Source organism: Onychomys torridus, chromosome 18, assembly GCF_903995425.1.
Source record: "Onychomys torridus chromosome 18, mOncTor1.1, whole genome shotgun sequence".
NCBI classification, from domain to species: Eukaryota; Metazoa; Chordata; class Mammalia; order Rodentia; family Cricetidae; genus Onychomys; species Onychomys torridus.
The window spans coordinates 63,349,690-63,364,173 of NC_050460.1; the positions used below are offsets into that span (position 1 = coordinate 63,349,690).

A 14,484-nucleotide genomic window follows, 5' to 3' on the forward strand; every position below is an offset into this window, starting at 1 on the left:
TTACTAAGACAGGCTCTCATGTAGCCCATGCTGGCCTCAAACTACACAACCTTAAACCTGAAAATCTACTTCCTGAGTGCTGGAACCACAAGTGTGTATACAATACTAGGTTGCCATTGATGAGTTCTTATTTTTCCCAAGGCTTTTGATTATTGAGAATCACCCAGAAAAGATTTTTAAAAATAAGTTCTTGGGCTGGGCATGTGTTCAGTGGTGGAACATGTGCGTATATTTGAGAGGCGTTAGGTCCAATAAGCCTGGCATGTGTTCAGTGGTGGAACATGTGTGTATATTTGAGAGGCGTTAGGTCCAATAAGCCTGGCGTGCTGGCACACACCTTTCGGCACTGGGGAGGCAGAGGCAGGAGGGTCTGAGTTTGAGGCCAGCCTGGGCTACAGAGAAAAGCCCTGGCTCAAAAACCAAACAAACCCAGAACAAACTGAAGTCAAGCTCCTGGGCCCATCCCAGCCACCTTGGGACTCACTTTTCCACTCATCTATAAGGAGGTCCCTGCTTTCAAAGGACTGGTCGTAGGGGTCAGCCACAGGCTCATCATCAGGGTCATGGTACTGAGCAAAGTAGGCATGTGCCAGGGCTTGGGCTGCTGTGATCCTCTTATCTGAGTCCAAAACAAGCATCTTTTCCAGCAGGTCCACAGCTGTCACACAAGAGGAAAACATGACATTAGTGCCACCACCATGCAAGCTCCTTCCATATGCAAACAAAAAAAAATCCCGTCAGGTGTGTGCCCCTGTATGCAATCCCTTTCCTGTGTGTACACGAATGTAGCTGGTACATTTTAACATTACTGGGCTGGGCAGGTACAAAGTACTCCCCTGATCATTCTTGAGGTCTTGGGTTTCAAACCCAGGCAATAAACAAACCAAAACAAACTAGTAAAGGGAAAATTAAAATAAAAAACTTGCGCTGGATGGTGCACGCCTTTAATCCCAGCATAGGAGGCAGAGGCAGGTGGATCTGAGTTCGAGGCCAGCGTGGTCTACATAGCGAGTTCCAGGACAAGCAAAGTGAGACCCTCTCTCACCCCCCACCTCTGCAAAAAACCTCTTCAAATGAACAGAGCAGAGGCTTTGACCAAGCTTTCCTGCATTGCCACACCACAGTGACACTGCATCAAACTACTGAGATGGAGGCCAACGGCTAAAGCTGATCTGTGAGGCAGGTTGTTTGATAGAAGGCTTCTGCTGTTTGATTTTTTTACCCCTTCCTATACTATACAACTTACATTACGGTATATAATGAATAAATATTCACCCAGAATGTCAAACAATTAGCAGATTGAGGGCTTCCCAGAGGGTCGCAGAAGAAAAGATACTCGACAAAGGTATCTGGTCCCTAAGACTTCCACGGTGAAAATTTGAAATACAGAAATAGACGTTAAAACAGCAGGGCACCCATGCCCCATGCAGGGACATTAGTCCATATCTGACCTATTTTTCACATACTTCTGTGGTTCTCTGAACTGTTTTAAGATTATTGAGATGACACTTTATATCCCAAATATTTCAGCACAAAGACATCGTCCTACATGACCAGAGCACTGTCATTAACTCCAAATCTAGCTCGTTGTAAAATGTCTCCAACTGTACCAAAGCTGTCTCCCAACAACTCATTTGTTCAAGCCATGACTCATTGATGGGGCTTGCTCTCTCTAGCTTTTCTGAAACCGTTTCATCTAGTCCAGGTTGACCTCAAACTCGATATGTAGTCCACGGTGATTTGAACTCATGCTCCTGGGCACTGGGATACAGACAGCCATCATCACAGGCTGTTACTCCTTCTTTGAGCTCTGATATACCACCCTCCCACTTCCCTCTATCCTTTAGATTTATCAAAATCCAGAATTAGATTTCAGTCTTTGGTAACGATGAAGTCAGGCACACTGGGCAAGAACATGCCCAGGTGATGCTCTGAACAGGAGGGGCAACCTGCTCCGCTGCCAGTGCAGCTAAAGGTAACTGGCATCTCAAGATCTTTCTCCTCTCCCCAAGTGAGGAGTCTGGGGGAACATTTGACTCCTGGTGAGTATCAGTTACTTTCAATAATGGTTTTAGCATTACTGATTTTTCTCTCTGAGGAACAGAGCTGTCTACTTCTGTCTGAGGAGGACGTTCTGCTTGGGTAATGCCATCCTGAACAGTTATCAATGAGACAGAAAGGCTCTCCAAACACCACAGGTTCTTCCTTTTTAATTCTATGCACTGCAGTGCATGTCTGCCAGCTCCCATGGCAGAGCCATTTCTCCAGCCCCAGATGAGTTCTTCACAGTGGAGGGCAATGGGTTCTGAGGAGGAGGAAAGCCTCCTGAATAGGTGATGTCCCTCTACTTATCAAGTGATCACAGATCTTGCAGCCTGAACTCTAGAGTCAGGCTTTGAGTGTACAGAGGAAACAGGAAATGTGCATATGTTGGCTTAGATTCTTGAGTCTACACTTTAAAAAGGGACTGGGATGTAGATTGTAGAGTGCTTGCCAAGTGTGCACAAGGCTTTTGATTCCAAACCCAGCAGTGTATACACGGGGCATGGTGGCGCACAGCTGTAATCCCAACAGTGTATACATGGGGCGTGGTGGTGCACAGCTGTAATCCCAGAGTTGTATACACGGGGCATGGTGGTGCACAGCTGTAATCCCAACAGTGTATACACGGGGCGTGGTGGTGCACAGCTGTAATCCCAACAGTGTATACATGGGGCATGGTGGCGCACAGCTGTAATCCCAGAGTTGTATACATGGGACATGGTGGTGCACAGCTGTAATCCCAGCACTTGCGTGAGAAAGCAGAGGATCAGAAAATAGGTCAAATGACCCTATCTTCAACAGCACTAAAGCACCAGGTGAATTGCCTGGATATTCTTTTCGTGTTCTACAAATCTGTTGATTTTATACTGAACACAAATGGGTGGGTGCCTGCCACCCTATGGTAAAAAGTTACACATCCTGAGGACCAATGCACTTAGAGGAGAACCAGGTCAGAAGCAAGAAAAAGATTTCAAGGATCGTGGCAGACAGAAATAGACACTAAGATCAAAGGGCAACGAAGTTCTCAGTTGTGTTTTGAGAACAGCAGTGATGCAAAGCCAGTGACTGACAACAGGGCTGTTAATATTTATATCGGTGGTGTGCGGTCCAGCTAGTGATCGGTCACAGCATGTTCTCTCAGACATCAACACTTGGCGATGGGCTGTGAGGCACGTTTGGATATGAGCAGGCTGTGCTGAGCACCAGATTTCTGACTCCTGGTAGCCAGTTCTTTTCAGTGTTTAAATGGGGACACCTATCAGGACGTGTGACTTCAATCAAAAGCAGAAGACATCCTTTTGAGGCAGATAAGAGAGTCAGACAGGGGGCACTGTTGCATCTAAAATGTGGGGTGCTGAGGTGGACTCACACTCCATCACCTAACATCCCCAAGAGCTTACAGATCACAGAGACCTCACAGACCTGAATGATGCAGCTCAAGCATGTCACAGAAGGCCTAGTGAGAGCATGCCAGGGAGACCACAAGCCACCCACCCTCAGTATCCTGCACACTTGAGGCTTGAGTGACGTAGCTTAGGCTGGAACACTCCCTCCGAGAGTGCAGGCACCTCTCCTGCCACAGGACCACAGCAGCCACAGCCACAGTGAGTGTGGCCCCTCTCCTGCCACAGGACCACCACTCTCGCACCGAGCTATGGATGACATTCTTGAAAGGGAAGCAGCGCCTGCATATCGCAGCTTCTGAACCCACTGCCATGGCCATCAGCTCTCCAAAGGCAACAACTAACTCTGGTGCATGGCTTCTGGAACCCACAGAAAGAGATATGACCCACATAGACTAATGAAGTGCAGTAAGCTTTAAAAGGAGCCCTCCAGGAACATCTGCAAGAATGTAAGGAGGTCAGGACACGAGCTGCCACACCTGTTCCCTCCCTTCCTACTGCAGGGAGGCAGTGGTCTGGCCCTTCTGTGTCTACTACTGCCTGCGACACCGTTGCAGAGTAAGGAACTAGAGCCTCAGCCAGCACACTGTCCTGGAACCACCTGAACATGTATTAGCCCCATCCTTAAGGAATAATAACTGGAGTTTTAGCTAAGGCAAAACACACCTCTTTATTTTATGTACATGTATGTCTATGTGAGGGTGCCAGATCACCTGGAATGGGAGTTACAGACAGTTGTGAGCTGCCCTGTGGGTGCGGGGAATTGAACCTGGATCCTCTGGAAGAACAGCCAGTGCTCTTAACCACGGAGCTATCTCTCCAGGCCCTGGCAAAACATGTTCGTAGCTACCACTGTCACTTCTGTTTGCCAGAGATCCTAGAGGTAATAGGGGCAGGAAGGAAATGAGCCATCTCCCCAAGTCTGAGATGGCAAATTAACTCTGCAAAGACAGCTGGTTATTATGCCCCTGAGGGGCAGAGAGAAGAGGAAAAGGGAAGCGTCTGTGAGATGGAGGACAACAGGGCCCAGTGCTGGGCACTAAGCGTGCACCTGCACTTGTGCAGTCTGTCCTCAGCTGGGCCCCACCCGGCCCCAGGAGCTTGAGGAACATGGCCTGCTTCTAGGCCTCCTTCCTTCCACCTCATGTCCCCATAATTCCCTGCTGTTCTCTGCTGCGCTTCTCCTTCCCACCACCATATACACAAGCCCATGGCATGATTTCTTTAAATGTGACAGTACAGACAGACAGTAACAGCCATATTTATTAAGACCCAAAAGACACCTGAAGAACAAACCTCCACATTCCCAATCTATGTCACAAAATGAACATGATCAACTCACCCAGGGGGTTGGCGCCAATAAACACATTCGCAAAGTTCATCTTCGGCATCTGGGCTAGGGACTGAATGTAGTTTCTTGCCTGTAAAAACATGGACTTTCAGAATGACGGTTCAGTGGTGTTACCGCTCTCAGAGTGTCAGTGGCCCAGTGGCTGAGCTGAGGCCCACCCCATTCCAGTGCCCATCACTGTCCCAGATGCTCATGCCGGAGTTTCTCCTCTTTTGTAGCCACTGACTTTATTCTTGCTGTCTCCCCACAGTTCTGTTTCACGTGGATGAGACTGCTAACCAACCAACCACCCTCTCATTAGCTTTCTTACCACAGGAGCGGAAGTTTAAAAACAGAACAGAGATTTCTAAGAAGTGGTCTTTTCCAGGACTGCCTTCCTAATCAGCTAAGTGTGAAAGAGCTGGTACTGTAGCAGAGACCCTCTACTCTGAAATCAAGTTGTAGGACACACACACACCTGGCTGTAATCCCTTCTTACTTAACCAGGCAGACTGGAAGAAGGAAGGGAGCAGAAAGGTAAGAAGACCCATCCCACCCAGAGAAGCAATCCTTCAATACCAACAACAAGAGCGTTCAGCTAGGGCTAAAATGCAGACACCGCTGCCATGAGAGTTTGTTCGTTTGCTAACCTGGTTTCCCAAACACTAAGGACACGTTAGAAGTACCCCAGTCTCCACTGATTATGAACTGGAGTTAGGTTAAATGGTTATGAACTGGTCAAGAACCTGATTCTATCTGAGTGCTCACATTTATTATGAATTGCTTGTGTCTTTAAAAGCACACCCAACTAGCATTTTATAGTGTGCACTTGCATATAATCCTCTCTTGGTCATTAAAAATGGATGGGCAGGAAAGCATGCTAGTGCACTCTGCTCCATGCACCTGTGAAGAAGCTGCAGCGCATCCTAACTACACACACCTACAAAGACACACAGTGCCTCAAGCACAAGATTCAGAAAACCAAACACCAAGGGAACACTGCTTCCTACTTACAAGCCTACACAGTATCACTGCCTCACAGTCTGCATGACATTTCATCCCAAGTGTCAATACTCCGCTAGCACACAGCCAGTCACTGCCTCAGCAGTCCTCGGGGCACACGCAAGCATTTGGTGACATTAGAAACTGCCGGTTATACACGGACACTACAGTGAGAAGGTGGCCTCTGAGTCAGACCTCCCTGAACATGCTATTTGTTCTCACCTCGTGGCTTGGCATCCTGTTAATGAGATAAGCAGGGGGTGTCCCCGTCAGACGCATTATCTGCTGAAGCTGGTTAATATCTTAGATGCCTAGTCAAGGGTATTGTTAAACACACAGTGCAAAAATCAACTCAAGCTGTGCCTTTCGTTTTTAAAGTCAAAAAGCCATCCCCAAACAAAACAACTCTTTCCCACCTACCCAAGCCCGAGCCTAAGGCCGTGTGTTAAAACATTCTTTGGAGAATGGCGGGAGCTTTTAGGCATGTAGCCGGTGAGAGGCCATGCAGACATAAAAACTAGCTTTTCCCTAAGTGTCAACTTTAATGTTAAATAGTTCAAGTTCCCTGGAAGCAGCAGACTGCTCCTTGACCCAGGATGCTAGCCAGAGAACTGCTGTCAAGTACCAATAGCCGAAACCTGTCTGCCACAGTGGCAAACACAGAAGACGGAGGCAATGGTGACGAAACTCTGGAAAACTCACCTATCCACTACATCTACCTGAGGTACAGACTCTCTAGGAGTCACATCCTACAAGTTGAACCACCGGGAGCATGTGTGTTGAGCTATGCCAAGTCTCAAAGACACTGGCAATGGTACATAGAAGATGCATGGCACAGCTGGGTGGTGGCGGCACATACCTTTAGTCCCAGCACTCGGGAAGCAGAGGCAGCTGGATCTCTGTGGGTTCAAGCCAGCCTGGTCTACAAAGCAAGTTCCAGGACAGCCAGGGATACACAGAGAAACTATGTCTCATAAAAAATAAAAGCAGACAAACAAAAGCACGCCACGCACACACAGGCAGGTGAAGAAGGGTACAATTAGGAAGCCGATGGCAAAAGCAAAACAGAAGCCACAGGCTGGTGACAGTGTCAGAGCACGCCACGGTTATCCCCATGCCTGTAATGAGTGAGCATATTAACTGCAAAATGCTGTGCTTCTCTGACGGGCACAACTTTACTCACTACATTTTTACGTGTGTGTGTGTGTGTGTGTGTGTGTGTGTGTGTGTGTGTGTGTGTGTGTGTGTGTGTGGCGGCGAGGGGAACACATACCACTCATGCATGCAGGTCAGTGGACCTCTAAGTTGTAGGAGTCAATTCTCTCCTCCCACCGTGTGGGTTCTAGGAATCAATTCATGCCCCTTTGCTACTGAGCCATCTCGGTGTCCTTATTCACATGCTAGGTCAACTCTAAACTTCCTTTAACCATGCCATCAATAACAACACAATTCGTCAGTTATACGTTACAGCTTCTAAACTCTAAGAACCCACTGCCAGTTGATTGCACTCCCTCTCAAGTAGAGTGATGGTAGTATTTTAAATCTAGCGTGACTTAGTGAGCTTCTCTTCTGCTTTCTTAAGTATCAAGTCGATCCTTTAGCTGAAGCCTCATCTTTAATAAACACCAAACAATTTCACTCCTTCATGGCTCCCCTGAACGTTGTTTCACATTAGCTCAAGTGTGCGGAACTGTGGTCGACACCAGATTACTAGATGTCAGATTACTGATAACATCTGCCTTTCCTCTACCTGAGCCTAAAGATGGGCTGGCTCCTTCTACCAGATTCTAGACTTATCTTCAAGCAAAATACATACTGAACAATACTCTGCATGCTACGAGAAAGAACAAACAGTCACAGGGAGAACCAGTCAGGGCAGGATTCAGTTAGGTCTCACCTGCCAGCTCTCTCCTTGGGAAAGGCATGCACAGGACTCGGGTTTCTCTGCTTTTGTCAAAACAGGTGATCAGACCCCTCCATGTGAGGGTCGGGAACTTACTTTTAAAGTCCCTTTTAAAATTTCTGAGTAATTTTACGCACTCAGCTTTTTTCCACCTGGACTTAGGTATTATGTGCTTCCCATCCTTCTGGGGTCCTGGGGAAGAAACCCACGGCCTTGTTGATGTAACTGAGCTACAGCACAACACTAGCTCCCCCCCCCCTTGTTTGGTTTGTTTTGTTGTTTGTTTGTTCTGTGGAGCTGAGGATCGAACCCAGGGCCTTGAGCTTGCTAGGCAAGCACTCTACCACTGAGCTAAATCCCCAACCCCTGTTTTGTTTTTCGAGACAGGGTTTTTCTATGTAGTTTTGGTGCCTGTCCTGGAACTCACTCTGTAGACCAGGCTGGCCTCGAACTCACAGAGATCCACCTGGCTCTGCCTCCCGAGTGCTGGGATTAAAGGTGTGCGCCACCACCGCCCAGCCTGCCTCTGCCTTTTAAGTGCTGGGGTTACAGGCTTGTACCATCACACTTGGTATAATGGGTGTTGTCATCAACGTGAAATCAACCTTGCCCACCCTTTTAAACACACAGACTACCTTGACCCGCTCATGACGATTATGGAGGGAACTCCTTCCTCATTACTACACTTGACAGAGTATTACTGAGAGGCTGTTTATCCTGCCCAGGGCTGCACTAGAACTGTTGAAATGTATCATTCGTCCATCTCATGGTAAGATAACGACATCTCACTATTAGGCCACGCATGCAGCAGCACTGTTTCTTAGACATCAATGATGGGTTAGTGATGGGCATGCATTACCTTTCCCATACGTGTGCTTCAGAACCTAAGCAAGCGGCACATACCTGCGAGGCTGATGGTGGAGTGGAGGGATGAAGGGATGCAGAGCTGTTGACAGTAACCCCGGCAGGGAGGGAACGGGCACCTCGGCACTCTTCTCTACCCAGCTGAGCCCCTTTCCAAGCCCCACTCTGCCCCACGGTCCTCTTACCAACCATTCTCCGTACACACTAAAACAAAACCTGAAGCCTACCTCTTCTAGACACCACCTCGTATTTTTGGCTCTCCATTCCCAGTTCCTGCATTTCAAAAGCACTCTTTGGCTGTGGTCAATACTTCTGACAATGACTTTCAGAATAATGTGCAAGTGCATGAGATGATCAGCTCCTATTACCAGAACATCTGAGATCAACTGCCTCTGCCCAGTGACTCAAGCATGACTCAGGCAAGTCACAGCTTCTGGGTTTTCACTTCCTTATCATAAACAAGTAAATGAAACACAATGAAATGGGCCCAGTACACCCTCTCACACCCCTCGAACAGAACTTCAAAGCTGCTCTGAGCTCCACAGTTCTTTATGTACAGCCACACACCACATGCTGGGTCCTGATCTTCTCAGGCCAGGTGAGGGTTTGGTTTTGAACAACCAAACCCATGTGCTGGCTGCTTGCCTCCTGCTACCCAACTGGGCAGATGCTCCCTGTACTGGGAAGTGGTGGGAGGAGCACCGAGGAGGGCAGGGCTTGGCTCCTCAGTTTACTTCCCTAAAGTGGGGGTGGCTTTCCTAGCCTCCTCAAAGTTTCTGACCTCAGAAAGTGACCAACAGTTAAAAACACAGTCACCTTCTTAGGCCTCCATGGAGAAAGCATGAGTTCTAAGTGGCTCCCTCATGGTGTCACTGTATTGACCAAGGTTCCTGGAGGAGCTCAGAGTCATCTGCAGATTGTCAGGAGTGGAGCAAGCTGCTCTGTGTGGTCTGAGGGTGGGGACAGGAGCCCCATGGGAAGATACCCTACTAGGCCGTGCCCCTCGATGGAAGTTAAAGAGCAGTTAACCCTTCAGAGATGAAGTCAAGACTAGCACATGCTAAGTGCTCAGAGAGCAGACTCAGCAGGAAGTGAGAAGAGCTTGAAAGTGTGGGCAATTTCAGAGACGCCAGGGCTCAGAAGCAGACACACACATTGCCCATTAATCTCTTGGAATGAACTGGAATCTCAGCTCTCAGTTTTATTAGCATATAATTGCCCCAAAGGGGTTCCCATGATTTTAAGTCCACACCCAGATAAAGATAGAATAGAACACACTCAGGCATGCAAGCAGGCACATGCAGGCTCACATGTGTGCGTACACACATTTACTTCAGAAGTCAGCACACAGAGCACACACACTTGCAAACATTCAAAAGTCAAAGTGCAGAGTGATGGAAGGCAAGTGGCAGAGGGTCCCCGATAGGGCAGGAGTTACAATCAAGGCATTAACTCACAGACTCTGAGGAGATTTTCTTCAGAAGCTCAGCCCCTGGGGTTCCAACGAGTCTTAAAATGAGCTTCAACTGATCAATGTCTAATGATGGACTATAAAGGAAAATGTCGGGACAAAATAAAAGTGGAAAACATAATAATGAACAAAATAAAACAGACAAACAAAACACTCCAACAACAAAAATCAAAACCCCCAAACAAGGCCAACATGGTGAAAGATCCTAGGTGGAAGGCTTCTGCAGGGCTGCACTTCCAAGACACGCTCCTCCTGTACGAAGGTTCAAAATGCCACCACACACACATCTGTTAACATCATACAGCAGAAGTAAAGCACAGTGGTTGGGTTTGAGAGAGCAGAGAAAAACACACAGGCTGTGCCACTTGTCCATGGGCCAGCCTCCACCTCGGCACCAGGAGCCAGCTGAGCAGAGGGTGCTGGCAAGCAGAGGACCGACTGCTGGATGAACAGCAATGGCGCACAGAGCTATGCAGTCTATTTGTGACTATTCCCCAAAGGCTTGACCTAAGAGCTTGCAATCTGACAGCTGGGAGGCCTGCTCTGATCTCAAAGCCTGCCCTCTGTTAGTGCCCTCTGAAAACCTCCCTCACCCCTCTATAAGACAGAGCATAGGGACAGCCAGCCGGCAGAGGGCACACTGTGAGTTCTGTCAAGAGTAGTGCAGTAAATTTGAGCACAGCAGGCTTCGACCTTATGAATGCAAAGGTTTAGCACACTTCACACACTAAATGCTTTAAGCATAAGGGCAAAGGGCCCAGGATATTCATTCTGGCATCCAGCACCTTGCTGTCTACTCAGAACAAATAAGCATGCGTCCACCAGAAGATCAAACACTCCCCTTGCTCATTGGCCTTTAATATTTTCTGTGAACATCTAAACAGCTTATTCAGACCTATGCTGATGATCAGGAGGAGGAAGCCAACTGACCCCACCAGGCTCTGCAGGACTGGACCCTTTCTCACGTACCACTCTAAAATCCCCTCCCACCTCCTGACACTCTACCTAAGAACATCCTTAGCCTCTCTCAGCACTGTGTTGGATGACACCATAGTGTGCATCTGGGAACTGTCTGTGAGCTTGTGCCTTGTCTTTCCATCAAGTCCAGACAGACAAGGCCAGGAGTGTATGGTATCTATCCCCACTTACTTTCTTGGATGGGAAGCAGCTCGTTTATTCTGCAGCCTATTCAGCCCAGACTGGCTTTGAACTCAGGATCCTTCTGCTTCTTCCTCTCAAGTGTTGGGATGACAGATGTATGCCATCATCCATATTCTACCCCTAATTTCGAGATTATCATCTGGTACATAAAAGATACACACAACACTTAAAGTGCAGATAGAATAGATGAAAATATTCTTGATTTGGTTTGCAAGATATCTTGCAAGAGGCAAGATAGCGTGACTTACTAATGAGAACTGCTCCGCAGACCACAGTTGCCTAGTCATAGGAATTGCTGATGCAATTGGACAGCATCTTGACTTAGGAAAAAAAACCAAACTCCTTAAACAGGACAAAATCCCAGAAAGGTGACAGCAAGGCGCAGTCTGCTGCCTGTTTTATACATGAATTTTTCCTGGAGTCTAGCAAGGCTGTGTGTGTGGTCACAGCCACTCTCACAGTTCCCGGTTCACAAAGCTTGCAACAGTTGCTAATCTGGCCCTTTAAGAAAAAGATGAACCAACAGACCCAGCAACTGCATCTTACAGAAAACTGAGGCAACCAGAAGCAAGTCCACCCACACAAGAGATTTCTGAAGTTAGAGTGGTTAAAAAAAAACCAACAAAACCCGCCACTGCAAATGGTCAACATGAGGTGCTCTAAGTGAAGCTGAAAGCTGGTTCCTCTGGGTGACTCACTCCATGGAGACAAGAGGATCTTCTTGCAGATAGGTCACTCCATTTACATGAATCCAGCTCCATTCACATTTCTATTCTCCAGGAACATGGGTTTGAGTAGCTACTGCAAGTTGAAGTGTGTCACAGGAGGAAACACTCTTCCAACTCCCTGACAGGGTTTTACAATGTATGCCTCAGAACTCCATAAAGTGACTGACTAAGTATAAGGTCTCCTAACCAGCTGCATATTCCCTTTGGGGAAGGTGGAGTCTGGGCTGTTTCTTAGCTGCCCTGAAGAACATGCAGCCTGATAATGGAGCTCACTCATCAACAGGCAGATGGCTCCACACCTTCTCCCTTGTCTGCAGGTGTGAACACTCTCAGGGTGAAGACCCTGAGTGACTCCTCAGCTTCACACTCATGGTCCTCTCTGATCTGCCACGAAACCATCTCTGCTTAGCTAAATGACTATTCTCGAGTGGGCTCAACGCTTCAATCACAGCCAGTGTTCCAGGCACGTCCAAGCCTCTTTATGCGTGTTAAAAGTACAGTCTCTATTTTCCTTTCCCTCCTGCAAACAGGAAGTCCTTCTGGACATGCTTTTTTTGAGACTAGCCTCAAACTCACTATGTGTCTGAGGTGACCTGGAATTCCTGAGTCTCCTCCCTCCACGCCCAGGAACTGGGGTTACTGGCATGTGCATTGCAATTTAACTATCCGAAGTTCTAATTCATGCTTGACTTTTCTCCCTAGTAATTTACTTAGACCTCTATTACCCACTCCACCTTGTTTCTCCACCAGAGGAAGAGCCTTCCAGTCAGCGCCACCTCTCCTTGTCAGCTCAGCCTGACCACCCTGGTTGGGAGGGCAAGGTGGTACCATTTCCCTCCTCAGCACCTTGCCTGGCGCACCCAGTCTGACAAACACTGGTAACCTGGAGACTTGCTCTAATATGCTTTTCTTTTCTTTTCTGTTGCTGGTTTTTCGAGACAGGGTTCCTCTGTGTACCCCTGGCTCTCCTGGAACTCACTCTGTAGACCAGGCTGGGATTAAAGGTGTAAAGGTGTGTGCCATCACCGTCTGATCCTCCAAACCCAGAACAACACATTCTATGCAAAGCTCGCTCTCACTCTCTGTCTGTCTCTCTCGCTCTCTGTCTCTGTCTCTCTCTGTCTCTCTCTCTCTCTCTCACACACACACACACACACCAAAAAAAAAAAAAAAAAAAAAAAGTAAAGAAGATTGCTGCTTTTAGTGTCTGAAGTGTTTACCCTAATGAACTATATGAACACAGTGCTGTCCCAGTGTGGAGAGCTGTGGATGGAGTTGCTGTAGCACAACCTGGGAGTTGAAGGTAGCAAACCGCCTTAGTAGCTGAAAGATGTTGCGTGAAGAAAAGCAAAGCATGCAGACACCAGCACCACCAAACCTGTAAACCCTAACACTCCCTACTGCAGAGCTGCCAACCAGCCACACAGTGAAACTCGTCGCAGCCCCATTTCCGCGGTGAGCTGTCCCTCGCTACTGTGCAGCCGTTTGTCCCTACATAGAAGGTATGTTCCAAATGTGTTTCAATTAGGATGACAATACCAAGTTTTAACTCATAATTCCCTGAGTCTACAAAAATATGAAGGAAAAGACAATTTAGGCCCAAGGTTACTTCTGAGATTAAGTTCTCTGTAATAGATGCTGAAGGCAGAATAAACAGGTAAGGGGAAAGGATAATGGATAACTAGATAATTAATGTAACTCAGGCTGACCTCAACTCACAGAAATCTCCTTGCCTCAGCCTTCCAAGTGCTGGGAACACAGGTGTGTACTCTCATGCCTGGCTGAACAAGACTCTGGGAGAGAAGGAAGTCCTTCTAATGACAAGACTGGACAAGCTTCAATGGAACCCAGCCTGCTGCTTGCTCTTCTGGACTATGTGTGGATGCAGCCATTTCCACTGGCACATATAAATATTTTCTAAGTTATTTTTATTTTTTTTTTATTTATTGATCTTATTTCATGTGCATTCGTGTTTTGTCTGCATTTATGTCTGTGTGACGGAGTCAGATCCCCTGGAGCTGGAGTTACAGACAGGAGCTGCCATGTGGGTGCTGGGAATTGAACCTGGGTCCTCAGGAAGAGCAGCCAGTGGCTCTTAACCACTGAGCCATTTCTCCAGCCCCCTAAGTTGTTTTTTTTTTTTTTTTTTGACAAGCATGGGACATCTACTACATTTTCAAGGACAAAGGGCAAATAATAATCTCATAAAATACTTTTCTCCCTCACCATTTCCTAAGACACTTGCTTTTTTTCTTTTTTTGAAAAAGGGTTTCACTGTGAGTCCTGACAGGACTGGAACACACCATGTTAGAACAGGCTTCCACCTCCCAAACTCTAGGCTTAAAGGTATGCGATATCATGCCTGGCCATGGCATCAGAGACTTTCTTTTCTTTTTTTAAATTTATGTACGTATGTCTGTGTGTGCAGACAGGCCGAAGGATCTGAAGTTACAGGCAGTTGTAAGATGCTTGACATGGGCACTGGAAACTAAATCCTGTCCTCTATAGGAATGGCTGGTGTGGAGCTCATAACCCCCGAGCCACCTCTCTCTTTTCAAAAATGAGGAAGAGTACTGGAG

At 47.4% G+C, this 14,484-nt stretch overlaps 1 protein-coding gene across 6 annotated transcripts in view; it reads right to left on the reverse strand.

The window, feature by feature from the left end:
• The window catches only part of Mapk14 (mitogen-activated protein kinase 14), a 62,343-nt gene that overhangs the window by 2,405 nt on the left and 45,454 nt on the right, over positions 1-14,484 (reverse strand). Inside the window, exons 9-11 of one of the 6 annotated variants that reach the window (XM_036167279.1) lie at positions 6,001-6,080; positions 4,789-4,867; positions 485-658 (exon numbers count right to left, since the gene is read on the reverse strand). In XM_036167279.1, the coding sequence (XP_036023172.1) occupies positions 485-658; positions 4,789-4,867; positions 6,001-6,080 (333 nt within the window). Of the gene's footprint in view, positions 1-484; positions 659-4,788; positions 4,868-6,000; positions 6,081-10,002; positions 10,083-14,484 lie in introns of those variants that run through there. The other 5 variants (XM_036167278.1, XM_036167280.1, XM_036167283.1 and 2 more) reach the window with 5 other exon arrangements.